The 15280-nt window shown below is 48.2% G+C and overlaps 1 protein-coding gene across 6 annotated transcripts in view; it reads left to right on the forward strand.

Annotated features, from left to right (window-relative positions):
- Nucleotides 1-15280, forward strand: part of RFXANK (regulatory factor X associated ankyrin containing protein) — a 114539-nt gene that overhangs the window by 876 nt on the left and 98383 nt on the right. For all 6 annotated transcript variants that reach the window (XM_063914552.1, XM_063914558.1, XM_063914557.1 and 3 more), the window contains exon 2: nt 6769-6897. In XM_063914552.1, coding sequence (XP_063770622.1) covers nt 6769-6897 — 129 coding nt within the window. The remainder of the gene's footprint in view (nt 1-6768; nt 6898-15280) is intronic.

Raw genomic sequence — 15280 nt, forward strand, 5'->3', positions numbered from 1 at the left:
ATAGGTATATGGGTGAGCGCTGTGTGTGAGCAAAAACACAAATCAAATTAAAGTAGATTTAAAGTTTATGACTTACGAAGGCGCTGCCAATAAATTATTTGGGATATTTTAAGTGTGTTCTGTAATTGCTCCTATTGTTATTTTTGACATTTGTGTTATTGTAAATTATTACAGATATCAGCTGTTGGCTCTAATTTCCATGTCCTGTATAGAAAGTCACATATTTCATCGGCGACTTCCAATATCCCTGACATTTACAGCAGTGGGATTCATTATCCCATATATTAGTATCCACATTGTGCAACACATATCTTTTCATTATACTGTAATAGACTAGTCATGTTTGTCATGGATCTGCTGCGTGATTATTCTGGTCCCAATTTTATTTCTTGCCTATAAGTAGATGATTTTTAGATTTCCATTTGGGCCATATTGCTTTAGCGCCATCTATGTATGATGCAGAAATACTAATGGTTTATGAACAGGTTCTCAACTCCACTCCTTACACAGAGGTGCACACAAATCACATGCAATGCCAATGTTTTCTCAGCTGGACGATCATTTGCTACTGCGCATCATATCCTGTGCATGCTTTATCCTGAGTGCTTGCACAAATGTGCTACTGCTTACGGGAGAGCTAGTAACAGAGTACAAGCGGCAGAGCGATGAGGAGGCGGCCTAAAGGGAGTGCAAAGTCTTGGCGTGTAATGGGAGTGCTGCGGGTGTGTCATTGCAAGGAGACTGCGTTCTCTGAGGGCATGTTCAGATGGAAACACTGCGCTTGCCATAGGTTGCAGGTACAATTGTTGATGGTGAACATGATGGTGGACTGTGTAGAACCACCAGCGGAGCAACTGTGTCTAGGGGTGCAGAAAGTGGGCGTGTCAGTGCTTGCACATTCAGTTGCACACTAATACACAAGGGAATGGATGAAACTAGCATATACATATTATCACACCCGTGACTCCCGCAATAGGCGCCAGATTATGGGTGCTTCTAATGTACAACAAGTATATTTGCACCATGAAATCTTATTTCTCTGACGTCCTAGTGGATGCTGGGAACTCCGTAAGGACCAGGGGGATAGCGGCTCCGCAGGAGACTGGGCACATCTAAAGAAAGCTTTAGGACTAGCTGGTGTGCACTGGCTCCTCCCCCTATGACCCTCCTCCAAGCCTCAGTTAGATTTCTGTGCCCGACGAGAAGGGTGCACACTAGGGGCTCTCCTGAGCTCTTTGTGAAAGTTTTAGTTTAGGTTTATTATTTTCAGTGAGACCTGCTGGCAACAGGCTCACTGCATCGTGGGACTAAGGGGAGAAGAAACGGACTCACCTGCGTGCAGAGTGGATCGGGTTTCTTAGGCTACTGGACATTAGCTCCAGAGGGACGATCACAGGTTCAGCCTGGATGGGTCCCGGAGCCGCGCCGCCGGCCCCCTTACAGAGCCAGAAGAGCGAAGAGGTCCGGTGAAATCGGCGGCAGAAGACGATCCTGTCTTCAGATAAGGTAGCGCACAGCACCGCAGCTGTGCGCCATTGCTCTCAGCACACTTCACACTCCGGTCACTGAGGGTGCAGGGCGCTGGGGGGGCAGCGCCCTGAGACGCAATAAATCGATTAAAACCTTATATGGCTAAAATAAATGCATCACATATAACTCCTGGGCTATATGGATGCATTTAACCCCTGCCAAAACATATAAAAAAACGGATGATAAGGATGCCGAGAAAGGGGCGGAGCCTATCTCCTCAGCACACTGGCGCCATTTTCCCTCACAGCTCAGTTGGAGGGAAGCTCCCTGGCTCTCCCCTGCAGTCACTACACTACAGAAAGGGGTTAAAAAAGAGAGGGGGGCACAAATTAGGCGCAGTATAAACAATACAGCAGCTATAAAGGGAAAAACACTTATATAAGGTTATCCCTGTATATATATAGCGCTCTGGTGTGTGCTGGCAAACTCTCCCTCTGTCTCCCCAAAGGGCTAGTGGGTCCTGTCCTCTATCAGAGCATTCCCTGTGTGTGTGCTGTGTGTCGGTACGTTGGTGTCGACATGTATGAGGAGAAAAATGATGTGGAGACGGAGTAGAGTGTCTGTAATAGTGTTGTCACCCCCTAGGGGGTCGACACCTGAGTGGATGTACTGTTGAAATTGCGTGACAGTGTCAGCTTTGTATAAAAGACAGTGGTTGACATGAGACAGCCGGCTACTCAGCTTGTGCATGTCCAGACGTCTCATACAGGGGCTTTAAAGCGCCCGTTACCTCAGATACAGATGCCGACACGGATACTGACTCCTGTGTCGACGGTGAAGAGACGACCGTGATTTCCAATAGGGCCACACATTGCATGATTGATGCAATGGAAAATGTTTACACTTTTCTGATAATATGAATACCACCAAAAAAAGGGGTATTATGTTTGGTGAGGAAAAACTTCCTGTAGTTTTCCTGAATCTGAAAAATAAAATGAGGTGTGTGATGATGCGTGGGTTTCCCCCCGATGACAATTGATAATTCTAAAAAGTTATTGGCAGTATACCTTTTCCCGCCAGAGGTTAGGGTGCGTTGGGAAACGCCCCCTACAGGGGATAAGGCGCTCACACGCTTGTAAGAACAAGGGCTCTACCCTCTCTTGAGATGGCCGCCCTTAAGGATCCTGCTGATAAAAAGCAGGAGGGTATCCTAAAATGTATTTACACACATACTGGTGTTATACTGCGACCAGCAATCGCCTCAGCCTGGATGTGCAGTGCTGGTTGGCGTGGTCGGATTCCCTGACTGGAAATATTGATATCCTAGATAAGGACAGTATATTATTGCCTATAGAGCAGTGGTTCTCAAACTCGGTCCTCAGGACCCCACACGGTTCACGTTTTCCATGTCACCCAGCAGCTGCTCTGTATCACCAACTGTCACATTTCAAAAATCTACAGGTGACCTGCAAAACATGAACCGTGTGGGGTCCTGAGGACCGAGTTTGAGAACCTGTGCTATAGAGCAATTAAAAGATGCATTTCTATATATGCATGATGCACAGCGGAATATTTGCCGACTGGCATCAAGTATAAGTGCGTTGTATTCTACCAGTAAAGTGGTCAGGGATTCCAAACGGCATTTGGAAGTATTGCCTTAAAAAAGGGGATGTACCCTAGGTCGCCTCTCAAAATAAGACGCCGTATTATCAGGCGCAGTCCTGGTTGGCAAGCGGACAAAAGGGTTCCTCTTTTCTGCTCGTGACAGAGGGAGAGAAAAATGGCTGCAGAGATCAGCCAGTTCCCAGGAACAGAAACCCTTTTCCGCCTCTGCCAAGCCCTCAGTATGACGCTAGGGCTTTACAAGTTCAGGCACGGTGGGGGCCCGTTCTCAGTGAATTTCAGTGCGCAGTGGGCTCACTCGCAAGTAGACCCCTGGATCCTTCAGGTAATATTTCAGGGGTACAAATTGGAATTCGAGACGTATTCCCCTCGCCGTTTCCAAAAGTCTGTTTTACCGACGTCTGCCGCTGACAGGGAGGCAGTTTTGGAAGCCATTCACAAGCTGTATTCCCAGCAGGTGATAATTAAGGTACCCCTCCTGCAACAGGGAACGGGGTATTATTCCACACTATTGTGGTACCGAAGCCAGACGGCTCGGTGAGACCGATTTTAAAATCTAAAATCTTTGAACACTTACATACAGAGGTTCAAATTCAAAATTGAGTCACTCAGAGCAGTGATTGCAAACCTGGAAGAAGGGGACTACATGATGTCTCGGGACATCAAGGAGGCTTACCTTCATGTCAAAATTTGCCCTTCTCACCAAGGGTATCTCAGGTTATGGTACAGAACTGTCACTATCAGTTCAGACGCTGCCGTAGGGATGGTCCACGGCACCCCGGGTCTTTACTGAAGTAATGACCGAAATGATGATATTCCTTCGAAGGAAGGGAATTTTAGTTATCCCTTACTTGGACGATTCCCTGATAAGGGTAAGATCCAGAGAACAGTTGGAGGTCGGTGTAGCACTATCTCGGGTAGTGTTGCGGCAGCACGAGTGGATTCTCAATATGCAAAAATCGCAGCTGGTTCCGACGACTTGTCTTCTGTTCCTAGGGATGATCCTGGACACAGTCCAGAAAGACGGTGTTTCTCCCGGAGGAGAAAGCCAGGGAGTTATCCGAGCTAGTCAGGAACCTCCGAAAACCGAACCAAGTCTCAGTGCATCAATGCACAAGGGTTCTGGGTAAAAATGGTGGCTTCCTACGAAGCAATCCCATTCGGCAGATTCCACACAAGAACTTTCCAGTGGAACCTACTGGACAAATGGTCCGGGTCGCATCTTCAGATGCATCAGCGGATAACCCTGTCACCAAGGACAAGGGTGTCCCTCCTGTGGTGGTTGCAGAGTGCTCATCTTCTAGAGGGCCGCAGATTCGGCATTCAGGACTGGGTCCTGGTGACCACGGATGCCAGCCTGCAAGGCTGGGGAGCAGTCACACAGGGAAGAAATATCCAGGGCTTATGGTCAAGCCTGGAGACATCACTTCACATAATATCCTGGAACTAAGGGCCATTTACAATGCCCTAAGTCAAGCAAAGCCTCTGCTTCAGGGTCAACCGGTATTGATCCAGTCGGACAACATCACGGCTGTCGCCCACGTAAACAGACAGGGCGGCACAAGAAGCAGGAGGGCAATGGCAGAAGCTGCAAGGATTCTCCGCTGGGCGGAAAATCATGTGATAGCACTGTTAGCAGTGTTCATTCCGGGAGTGGACAACTGGGAAGTAGACTTCCTCAGCAGACACGACCTCCACCCGGGGGAGTGGGGACTTCACCCAGAAGTCTTCCAACTGATTGTAAACCGTTGGGAAAAACCAAAGGTGGACATGATGGCGTCCCGTCTTAACAAGAAACTGGACAGATATTGCGCAAGGTCAAGGGACCCTCAGGCAATAGCGGTGGACGCTCTGGTGACACCGTGGGTGTACCAGTCAGTGTATGTGTTCCCTCCTCTGCCTCTCATACCAAAAGTACTGAGAATCATAAGAAGGAGAGGAGTAAGAACGATACTCGTGGTTCCGGATTGGCCAAGAAGGACTTGGTACCTGGAACTTCAAGAGATGCTCACGGAAGACCCGTGGCCTCTACCTTTAAGAAAGGACCTGCTCCAGCAGGGGCCTTGTCTGTTCCAAGACTTACCGCGGCTGCGTTTGACGGCATGGCGGTTGATCGCCGGATCCTGAAGGGAAAAGGCATTCCAGATGAAGTCATCCCTACCCTGGTCAAAGCCAGGAAGGATGTAACCGCAAAACATTATCACCGCATTTGGCGAAAATATGTTGCGTGGTGTGAGGCCAAGAAGGCCCCTACAGAGGAATTTCAACTAGGTCGTTTCCTCCATTTCCTGCAGACAGGACTGTCTATGGGCCTAAAATTAGGGTCCATTAAGGTTCAAATTTCGGCCCTGTCGATTTCTTCCAGAAAGAACTGCCTTCAGTACCTGAAGTTCAGACATTTGTAAAAGGGGTACTGCATATACAACCTCCTTTTGTGCCTCCAGTGGCACCTTGGGATCTCAATGTTGTTTTGAGGTTCCTTAAGTCACATTGGTTTGAACCACTCACCACTGTGGACTTAAAATATCTCACATGGAAGGTGACGATGCTGTTAGCCCTGGCTTCAGCCAGGCGTGTGTCAGAATTGGCGGCTTTATCATATAAAAGCCCTTACTTAATTTTTCATTCTGACAGGGCAGAATTGAGGACTCGTCCTCAATTTCTCCCTAAGGTGTTTTCTGCTTTTCACATGAACCAACCTATTGTGGTGCCTGCGGCTACTAGGGACTTGGAGGACTCCAAGTTACTTGACGTTGTCAGGGCCCTGAAAATATATGTTTCCAGGACGGCTGGAGTCAGAAAGTCTGACTCGCTGTTTATCCTGTATGCACCCAACAAGCTGGGTGCTCCTGCTTCTAAGCAGACTATTACTCGTTGGATTTGTAGTACAATTCAGCTTGCACATTCTGTGGCAGGCCTGCCACAGCCAAAATCTGTAAAAGCCCATTCCACAAGGAAAGTGGGCTCATCTTGGGCGGCTGCCCGAGGGGTCTCGGCTTTACAACTTTGCCGAGCAGCTACTTGGTCAGGGGCAAACACGTTTGCTAAATTCTACAAATTTGATACCCTGGCTGAGGAGGACCTGGAGTTCTCTCATTCGGTGCTGCAGAGTCATCCGCACTCTCCCGCCCGTTTGGGAGCTTTGGTATAATCCCCATGGTCCTTACGGAGTTCCCAGCATCCACTAGGACGTCAGAGAAAATAAGAATTTACTTACCGATAATTCTATTTCTCATAGTCCGTAGTGGATGCTGGGCGCCCATCCCAAGTGCGGATTGTCTGCAATACTTGTACATAGTTATTGTTAACTAAATCGGGTTATTGTTGTTGTGAGCCATCTTTTCAGAGGCTCCTTCGTTGTTATCATACTGTTAACTGGGTTCAGATCACAAGTTGTACGGTGTGATTGGTGTGGCTGGTATGAGTCTTACCCGGGATTCAATATCCTTCCTTATTATGTACGCTCGTCCGGGCACAGTATCCTAACTGAGGCTTGGAGGAGGGTCATAGGGGGAGGAGCCAGTGCACACCAGCTAGTCCTAAAGCTTTCTTTAGATGTGCCCAGTCTCCTGCGGAGCCGCTATCCCCCTGGTCCTTACGGAGTTCCCAGCATCCACTACGGACTATGAGAAATAGAATTATCGGTAAGTAAATTCTTATTTTTTTTGTCACTAGAAATGGCAGACCATGTGGCAGCTACTACTGCCTGCCCTATCATGGGTGAGGGGACCACTGTCATCTTACATCTTTACCCTGCACCCCAGAGTGGATCAGATACTGAGGAAGAGGTGACCCATTTGAACGGTAAGTATTTCAGTTAGTCAGGCACATTCAGCCCTTTGCTGACCTTAGATTTGTGATGCCTTATTATCGTTGTAGAGTTTTTTAAACAAAACCTAAAATTAATGAACTGTGTGGTAAGTACATACTGACATTATAGGGTCCGTAGTTGCAATTTGAGTACGTGACACCCTTGTGATGATCGGGCATTACAGATTGCCGCTCTCAGAAACAACTTTTTGATATTCTCCCTTTTGTAGATGGTTTCAATTAGCATGTGAGAAGACAGCTGTCAGGCATGATGAGAAGTGTCACTATTGTGCTAGATTGTGGGGACAGTGGAGACAAGTTTGTATTGCCTACAGGAAGTACATACTTAATGTTTAGGGGCCTACAGATGTGTCCTCATACATCTACCTTCAATAGGCCATGCAGCGTAAGAGCCCTGGCACGAGTGAGGGGCCTGGTCCCGTGCAACTCTGCTAGTGTCGGGTGCCTTGTTTTGGCAAAATTGCATCTTATTCGCAATTCAATGTGACTAAGATGTGCCAGGAGACTGTACTGATTAATTTGATATGACACTTGTATATTGTGTGTGTAGCACTTCGTATACAAATAGAGAGACTCAGACACACACAGGTATACAGTTCAAGTGTCCTATATCAAATATATCAGCACAGTCTCCTGGTGCATCGCGTTGCAACTAAGATGCATTTTCTACAAACAAGATGCACAAAAGACGCCCAATGCAAGCAGATTTTCAGAGGACCTGGTGCACCGAGAGTGGCTGCTTGGTGCGACTGCAGCAATGATGTATGAGGACACATCTGTATGTATTACTACTAATCACGGCAGTGCTGCTGTTATTAACAGTCAGTATGGCGATTGATCTTTTTAACGAATATATCCCTGCTATGTACGAAGTGTAACTAGCAGAGACAGCGGTGAGGATAACCACTGACTCATCAAGTTGTTAACCTGGCATATCAGAGGAGCCTGTCACGTTTGATGGAACCCTTTCATTTTTAAAGTGGAAGAGGGCATTCAGCATTGAGGAGGTTGGCATATGATTGGTTGTTTGACTGTAAGTCACCCATAACCAATCTTGTGACAACTCCTAAGGCTCTGAATACCCTTTCAAAACATTTCCTTTTTCTCTATCGTCCTAAGTGGATGCTGGGGTTCCTGAAAGGACCATGGGGAATAGCGGCTCCGCAGGAGACAGGGCACAAAAAAGTAAAGCTTTACTAGGTCAGGTGGTGTGCACTGGCTCCTCCCCCTATGACCCTCCTCCAGACTCCAGTTAGATTTTGTGCCCGAACGAGAAGGGTGCAATCTAGGTGGCTCTCCTAAAGAGCTGCTTAGAGAAAGTTTAGTTTAGGTTTTTTTCTTTACAGTGAGTCCTGCTGGCAACAGGATCACTGCAACGTGGGACTTAGGGGGAAAGTAGTAAACTCACCTGCATGCAGAGTGGATTTGCTGCTTGGCTACTGGACACCATTAGCTCCAGAGGGATCGAACACAGGCCCAGCCGTGGAGTCCGGTCCCGGAGCCGCGCCGCCGACCCCCTTGCAGATGCTGAAGCGTGAAGAGGTCCGGAAACCGGCGGCTGAAGACTCCTCAGTCTTCATAAGGTAGCGCACAGCACTGCAGCTGTGCGCCATTTTCCTCTCAGCACACTTCACTGGGCAGTCACTGAGGGTGCAGAGCGCTGGGGGGGGGCGCTCTGAGAGGCAAATATAAACCTTATACAAGGCTAAAAATACCTCACATATAGCCCATAGGGGCTATATGGAGATATTTAACCCCTGCCTGACTGGAAAAATAGCGGGAGAAGAACCCGCCGAAAAAGGGGCGGGGCCTATCTCCTCAGCACACGGCGCCATTTTCTGTCACAGCTCCGCTGGTCAGAACGGCTCCCAGGTCTCTCCCCTGCACTGCACTACAGAAACAGGGTAAAACAGAGAGGGGGGGCACATTAATGGCTATATATATATATATTAAAGCAGCTATAAGGGAGCACTTAATATAAGGATATCCCTTGTATATATAGCGCTTTGTGGTGTGTGCTGGCAGACTCTCCCTCTGTCTCCCCAAAAGGGCTAGTGGGTCCTGTCTTCATTAGAGCATTCCCTGTGAGTTTGCGGTGTGTGTCGGTACGTGGTGTCGACATGTATGAGGACGATATTGGTGTGGAGGCGGAGCAATTGCCAAATATGCAGATGTCACCCCCCAGGGGGTCGACACCAGAATGGATGCCTTTATTTGTGGAATTACGTGATGGTTGATCTTCCCTTAAACAGTCAGTTGAGGACATGAGGCGGCCGGACAATCAATTAATGCCTGTCCAGGCGCCTCAAACACCGTCAGGGGCTGTAAAACGCCCTTTGCCTCAGTCGGTCGACACAGACCCAGACACGGGCACTGATTCCAGTGACGACGGTGGAAATTCAAACGTATTTTCCAGTAGGGCCACACGTTATATGATTTTGGCAATGAAGGAGACGTTACATTTAGCTGATACTACAGATACCGTAAAACAGGGTATTATGTATGGTGTGAAAAAACTACAAACAGTTTTTCCTGAATCAGAAGAATTAAATGACGTGTGTGATGAAGCGTGGGTTGCTCCTGATAAAAAGTTGATAATTTCAAAAAAGTTATTGGCATTATACCCTTTCCCGCCAGAGGTTAGGGCGCGCTGGGAAACACCCCCTAAGGTGGACAAGGCGCTCACACGCTTATCCAAACAAGTGGCGTTACCCTCTCCTGAGACGGCCGCACTTAAGGATCCATCAGATAGAAAGATGGAAGTTATTCAAAAGAATATATACACACATGCAGGTGTTATACTACGACCAGCTATAGCAACTGCCTGGATGTGCAGTGCTGGAGTAGTTTGGTCAGAATCCCTGATTGAAAATATTGATACCCTAGATAGGGACAATGTTTTACTGTCGTTAGAACAAATAAAGGATGCATTTATCTATATGCGTGATGCACAGAGGGATATTTGCACACTGGCATCTCGGGTGAGTGCTATGTCCATTTCAGCCAGAAGAGCCTTATGGACACGACAGTGGACAGGCGATGCGGATTCAAAACGTCACATGGAGGTTTTGCCGTATAAAGGGGAGGAGTTATTTGGAGTTGGTCTATCAGACTTGGTGGCCACGGCTACTGCCGGGAAATCCACTTTTTTACCTCAAGTCACTCCCCAACAGAGAAAGGCACCGACCTTTCAACCGCAGCCTTTTCGCTCCTACAAAAATAAGAGAGCAAAGGGTTTGTCGTACCTGCCACGAGGCAGAGGAAGAGGGAAGAGACACCAACAGGCAGCTCCTTCCCAGGAACAGAAGCCCTCCCCGGCTCCTGCAAAAACCTCAGCATGACGCTGGGGCCTCTCAAGCGGACTCGGGGACAGTGGGGGGCCGTCTCAAAAATTACAGCGCGCAGTGGGCTCACTCGCAGGTAGACCCCTGGATCCTGCAGATAATATCTCAGGGGTACAGGTTGGAATTAGAGACGGATCCTCCTCATCGTTTCCTGAAGTCTGCCTTACCAACCGTCTCTTCCGAAAGGGAGAGGGTGTTGGAAGCCATTCACAAGCTGTACGCTCAGCAGGTGATAGTCAAAGTACCCCTATTACAACAAGGAAAGGGGTATTATTCCACTCTATTTGTGGTACCGAAGCCGGATGGCTCGGTAAGGCCTATTCTAAATCTGAAGTCCTTGAACCTCTACATAAAAAAGTTCAAGTTCAAGATGGAGTCACTCAGAGCAGTGATAGCGAACCTGGAAGAAGGGGACTTTATGGTATCCTTGGACATCAAGGATGCGTATCTACACGTTCCGATTTACCCCGCACACCAGGGGTACCTCAGGTTCATTGTTTAAAACTGTCACTATCAGTTTCAGACGCTGCCGTTCGGATTGTCCACGGCGCCTCGGGTCTTTACCAAGGTAATGGCCGAGATGATGATTCTTCTTCGAAGAAAAGGCGTATTAGTTATCCCATACTTGGACGATCTCCTAATAAGGGCAAGGTCCAGAGAACAGCTGGAGACAGCTTTAGCACTATCTCAAGAGGTGCTAAGACAACACGGGTGGATTCTGAATATTCCAAAATCCCATTTAATCCCGACAACTCGTCTGCTGTTCCTAGGAATGATTCTGGACACGGTTCAGAAAAAGGTTTTCCTTCCAGAGGAAAAAGCCAAGGAGTTATCCGATCTGGTCAGGAACCTCCTAAAACCAGGAAAAGTGTCAGTACATCAATGCACAAGAGTCCTGGGAAAAATGGTGGCTTCTTACGAAGCAATTCCATTCGGCAGATTCCATGCAAGAATATTCCAAAGGGATCTGTTGGACAAATGGTCAGGGTCGCATCTGCAGATGCACCTGCGAATAACCCTGTCACCAAAGACAAGGGTGTCACTTCTGTGGTGGTTGCAGAAGGCTCACCTATTAGAAGGCCGCAGATTCGGCATTCAGGATTGGATCCTGGTGACCACGGACGCCAGCCTGAGAGGCTGGGGAGCAGTCACACAAGGAAGAAACTTCCAGGGAGTATGGACGAGTCTGGAAAAGTCTCTTCACATAAACATTCTGGAACTAAGAGCAATCTACAATGCTCTAAGCCAGGCGGAACTTCTCCTGCAAGGAAAGCCGGTGTTGATTCAGTCGGACAACATCACGGCGGTCGCCCATGTAAACAGGCAGGGCGGCACAAGAAGCAGGAGTGCAATGGCAGAAGCTGCCAAGATTCTTCGCTGGGCGGAGAATCACGTGATAGCACTGTCAGCAGTGTTCATCCCGGGCGTGGACAACTGGGAAGCAGACTTCCTCAGCAGACACGATCTTCATCCGGGAGAGTGGGGTCTACATCCAGAAGTCTTCAACATGTTAATAGACCGTTGGGAAAGACCAATTGTAGACATGATGGCGTCTCGCCTCAACAAGAAACTGGACAAATATTGCGCCAGGTCAAGAGATCCACAGGCAATAGCTGTGGACGCACTGGTAACTCCTTGGGTGTACCAGTCAGTGTATGTGTTTCCTCCTCTGCCGCTCATACCAAAGGTATTGAAGATCATACGGCAAAGAAGAGTAAGAACAATACTAGTGGTTCCGGATTGGCCGAGAAGGACTTGGTATCCGGAACTTCAAGAGATGCTCACGGACGAACCGTGGCCTCTACCTCTGAGAAGGGACCTGCTACAGCAGGGTCCCTGTCTTTTTCAAGACTTACCGCGGCTGCGTTTGACGGCATGGCGGTTGAACGCCAGATCCTAAAAGGGAAAGGCATTCCAGAAGAAGTCATTCCTACCTTGATTAAGGCACGGAAGGAAGTCACCGTGAAACATTATCACCGCATTTGGCGAAAATATGTAGCGTGGTGCGAGGATCGGAGGGTTCCGACGGAGGAATTCCAACTGGGTCGTTTCCTACATTTCCTGCAATCAGGATTATCTATGGGTCTCAAATTGGGATCCATTAAGGTTCAAATTTCGGCCCTGTCAATATTCTTCCAAAAAGAATTGGCCTCTGTCCCTGAGGTCCAGACTTTTGTCAAGGGAGTACTGCATATACAGCCTCCTGTGGTGCCTCCGGTGGCACCGTGGGATCTAAATGTAGTTTTAGATTTCCTCAAATCCCATTGGTTTGAACCATTGAAAAAGGTGGATTTGAAATATCTCACATTGAAAGTGACTATGTTACTAGCCCTGGCCTCTGCCAGGAGAGTATCTGAATTGGCGGCTTTATCTTATAAAAGTCCTTATCTAATCTTCCATTCGGATAGGGCAGAACTGCGGACTCGTCCGCATTTTCTCCCTAAAGTGGTATCAGCATTTCATCTGAACCAACCTATTGTGGTGCCTGCGGCCACTAGCGACTTGGAGGACTCCAAGTTGTTGGACGTTGTCAGAGCCTTAAAAATATACATTGCAAGGACGGCTGGAGTCAGAAAATCTGACTCGCTGTTTATATTGTATGCACCCAACAAGTTGGGCGCACCTGCTTCTAAGCAGTCGATTGCTCGTTGGATTTGTAACACAATTCAACTTGCACATTCTGTGGCAGGCCTGCCACAGCCTAAAACTGTAAAAGCCCACTCCACAAGGAAGGTGGGCTCATCTTGGGCGGCTGCCCGAGGGGTCTCGGCATTACAACTCTGCCGAGCAGCTACGTGGTCGGGGGAGAACACGTTTGTAAAATTTTACAAATTTGATACCCTGGCAAAGGAGGACCTGGAGTTCTCTCATTCGGTGCTGCAGAGTCATCCGCACTCTCCCGCCCGTTTGGGAGCTTTGGTATAATCCCCATGGTCCTTTCAGGAACCCCAGCATCCACTTAGGACGATAGAGAAAATAAGAATTTACTTACCGATAATTCTATTTCTCGGAGTCCGTAGTGGATGCTGGGCGCCCATCCCAAGTGCGGATTATCTGCAATACTTGTACATAGTTATTGTTAACTAATTCGGGTTATTGTTAAGGAGCCATCTTTAAGAGGCCCTTTCTGTTGTCATACTGTTAACTGGGTTTAGATCACAAGTTGTACGGTGTGATTGGTGTGGCTGGTATGAGTCTTACCCGGGATTCAAAATGCCTCCCTTATTGTGTATGCTCGTCCGGGCACAGTACCTAACTGGAGTCTGGAGGAGGGTCATAGGGGGAGGAGCCAGTGCACACCACCTGACCTAGTAAAGCTTTACTTTTTTGTGCCCTGTCTCCTGCGGAGCCGCTATTCCCCATGGTCCTTTCAGGAACCCCAGCATCCACTACGGACTCCGAGAAATAGAATTATCGGTAAGTAAATTCTTATTTACAGTCGATGTAAAAGTAGCGATCAACATGTAGGGCAAAGATTTATACAACCCTTTTGATCAAATCTTTGTGCATGCATAGCATATAGGTAATGAAGCATCCTGATATTTGCTAACATTGTTGAACACGAGAGAATGCCATTGGTTATTGCTAAAAAACAAACCATGATATTGTCAAAAGTAAAATATCTGTGGATGTAGTTTCATTTGAAAAAAAATAAACTTTGTGTGGTTTGATTACGCAGAAGCTACAAAATTTACATCACCTTAAATTTCCCTAAGAGACAATGGGGCAGATGTATTAAGCCTGGAGAAGTGATAAAGCAGTGATATGTGGAAGGTGATAATGCACCAACAAATCCGCTCCTAACTGTCATTTCTCATACCTAGAGGATGCTGGGGATGCTTCAAGAACCATGGGGTATAGACGGGATCCGCAGGAGACATGGGCACACTATAAGACTTTGAATGGGTGTGAACTGGCTCCTCCCTCTATGCCCCTCCTCCAGACTCCAGTTAGATTCTGTGCCCAGTGAGACTGGATGCACACAGAGGAGCTCTCCAGAGTTTCTCAGAAAAATACTTTATTAGGTTTGTTTTCAGGGAGACCTGCTGGCTACAGGCTCCTTGCATCGTGGGACTGAGGGGAGAGAAGCAGACCTACTTCTTAAGAGTTCAAGGGATCTGCTTCTTAGGCTACTGGACACCATTAGCTCCAGAGGGTTCGATCACTTGGTACGCCTAGCTGCTTGTTCCCGGAGCCGCGCAGTCACCCCCCTCACAGAGCCAGAAGATTGAAGCCGGGTGAGTATGAAAAGAACAGAAGACTTCAGTGCCGGCAGAAGACGCGTCTGAGGTATCGCGCAGCGCGCCATGCTCCCACACAGATCACGGCGCTGCAGGGCGCAGGGGGGGCGCCCTGGGCAGCATGGGGGGACCTCAGACAGCACTGACATAGAAGTTAACAGTGCCCAGGCACTAGTTAAGGGACCCCCGCCAGTATAAAGATTTTGAGCAGGATGGAAGCGCGCCATGTAGTGGGCGGGGCTTAGCCCGCACAGCTGTGACCAGCGCCATTTCTTCTCTTCACAGAAGGCTGCAGAGACACTGGCCCTGACCTCCACACTGTCCAAGTAACAGGGTGCAAAACGGGGGGGGGGGGGCTGAAAATTTGGTGATTTATTTTATATGAAAAAAGCGCTAGCAGGTCTGGGCAGTCTTATTACTGGCCTCAGTACCGGGATAGGCGCTGGGTGTGAGCTGGCAGAACTCTCTGTCTCTCTCTGGCAGGCTTTAGTGTGGGTCTGTCTCCTATAGCCGCAGTGTGGTTGCGTCGGTACGTGTGTGTGTGTGTGTGTGTGTGTGTGTGTGTCGACATGTCTGAGGCTGAATGCTCTTCCCAGGAGGAGGCTGGAGTGGGGACAGACAATTCTGTGAGAGTGGCAGTGTCGGCACCGCCGACAGATGATTGGGTGAATATGTTAAGTGTTTTAAACGCAAATGTGACTAAGTTAGCTAAGAGATTTGATAAATCTGAGTCTAAGAACCAGACATGGAGGAAATTCATGGAAGATGCTT

Source organism: Pseudophryne corroboree, chromosome 1, assembly GCF_028390025.1.
Source record: "Pseudophryne corroboree isolate aPseCor3 chromosome 1, aPseCor3.hap2, whole genome shotgun sequence".
In the NCBI taxonomy this organism is placed as follows: Eukaryota; Metazoa; Chordata; class Amphibia; order Anura; family Myobatrachidae; genus Pseudophryne; species Pseudophryne corroboree.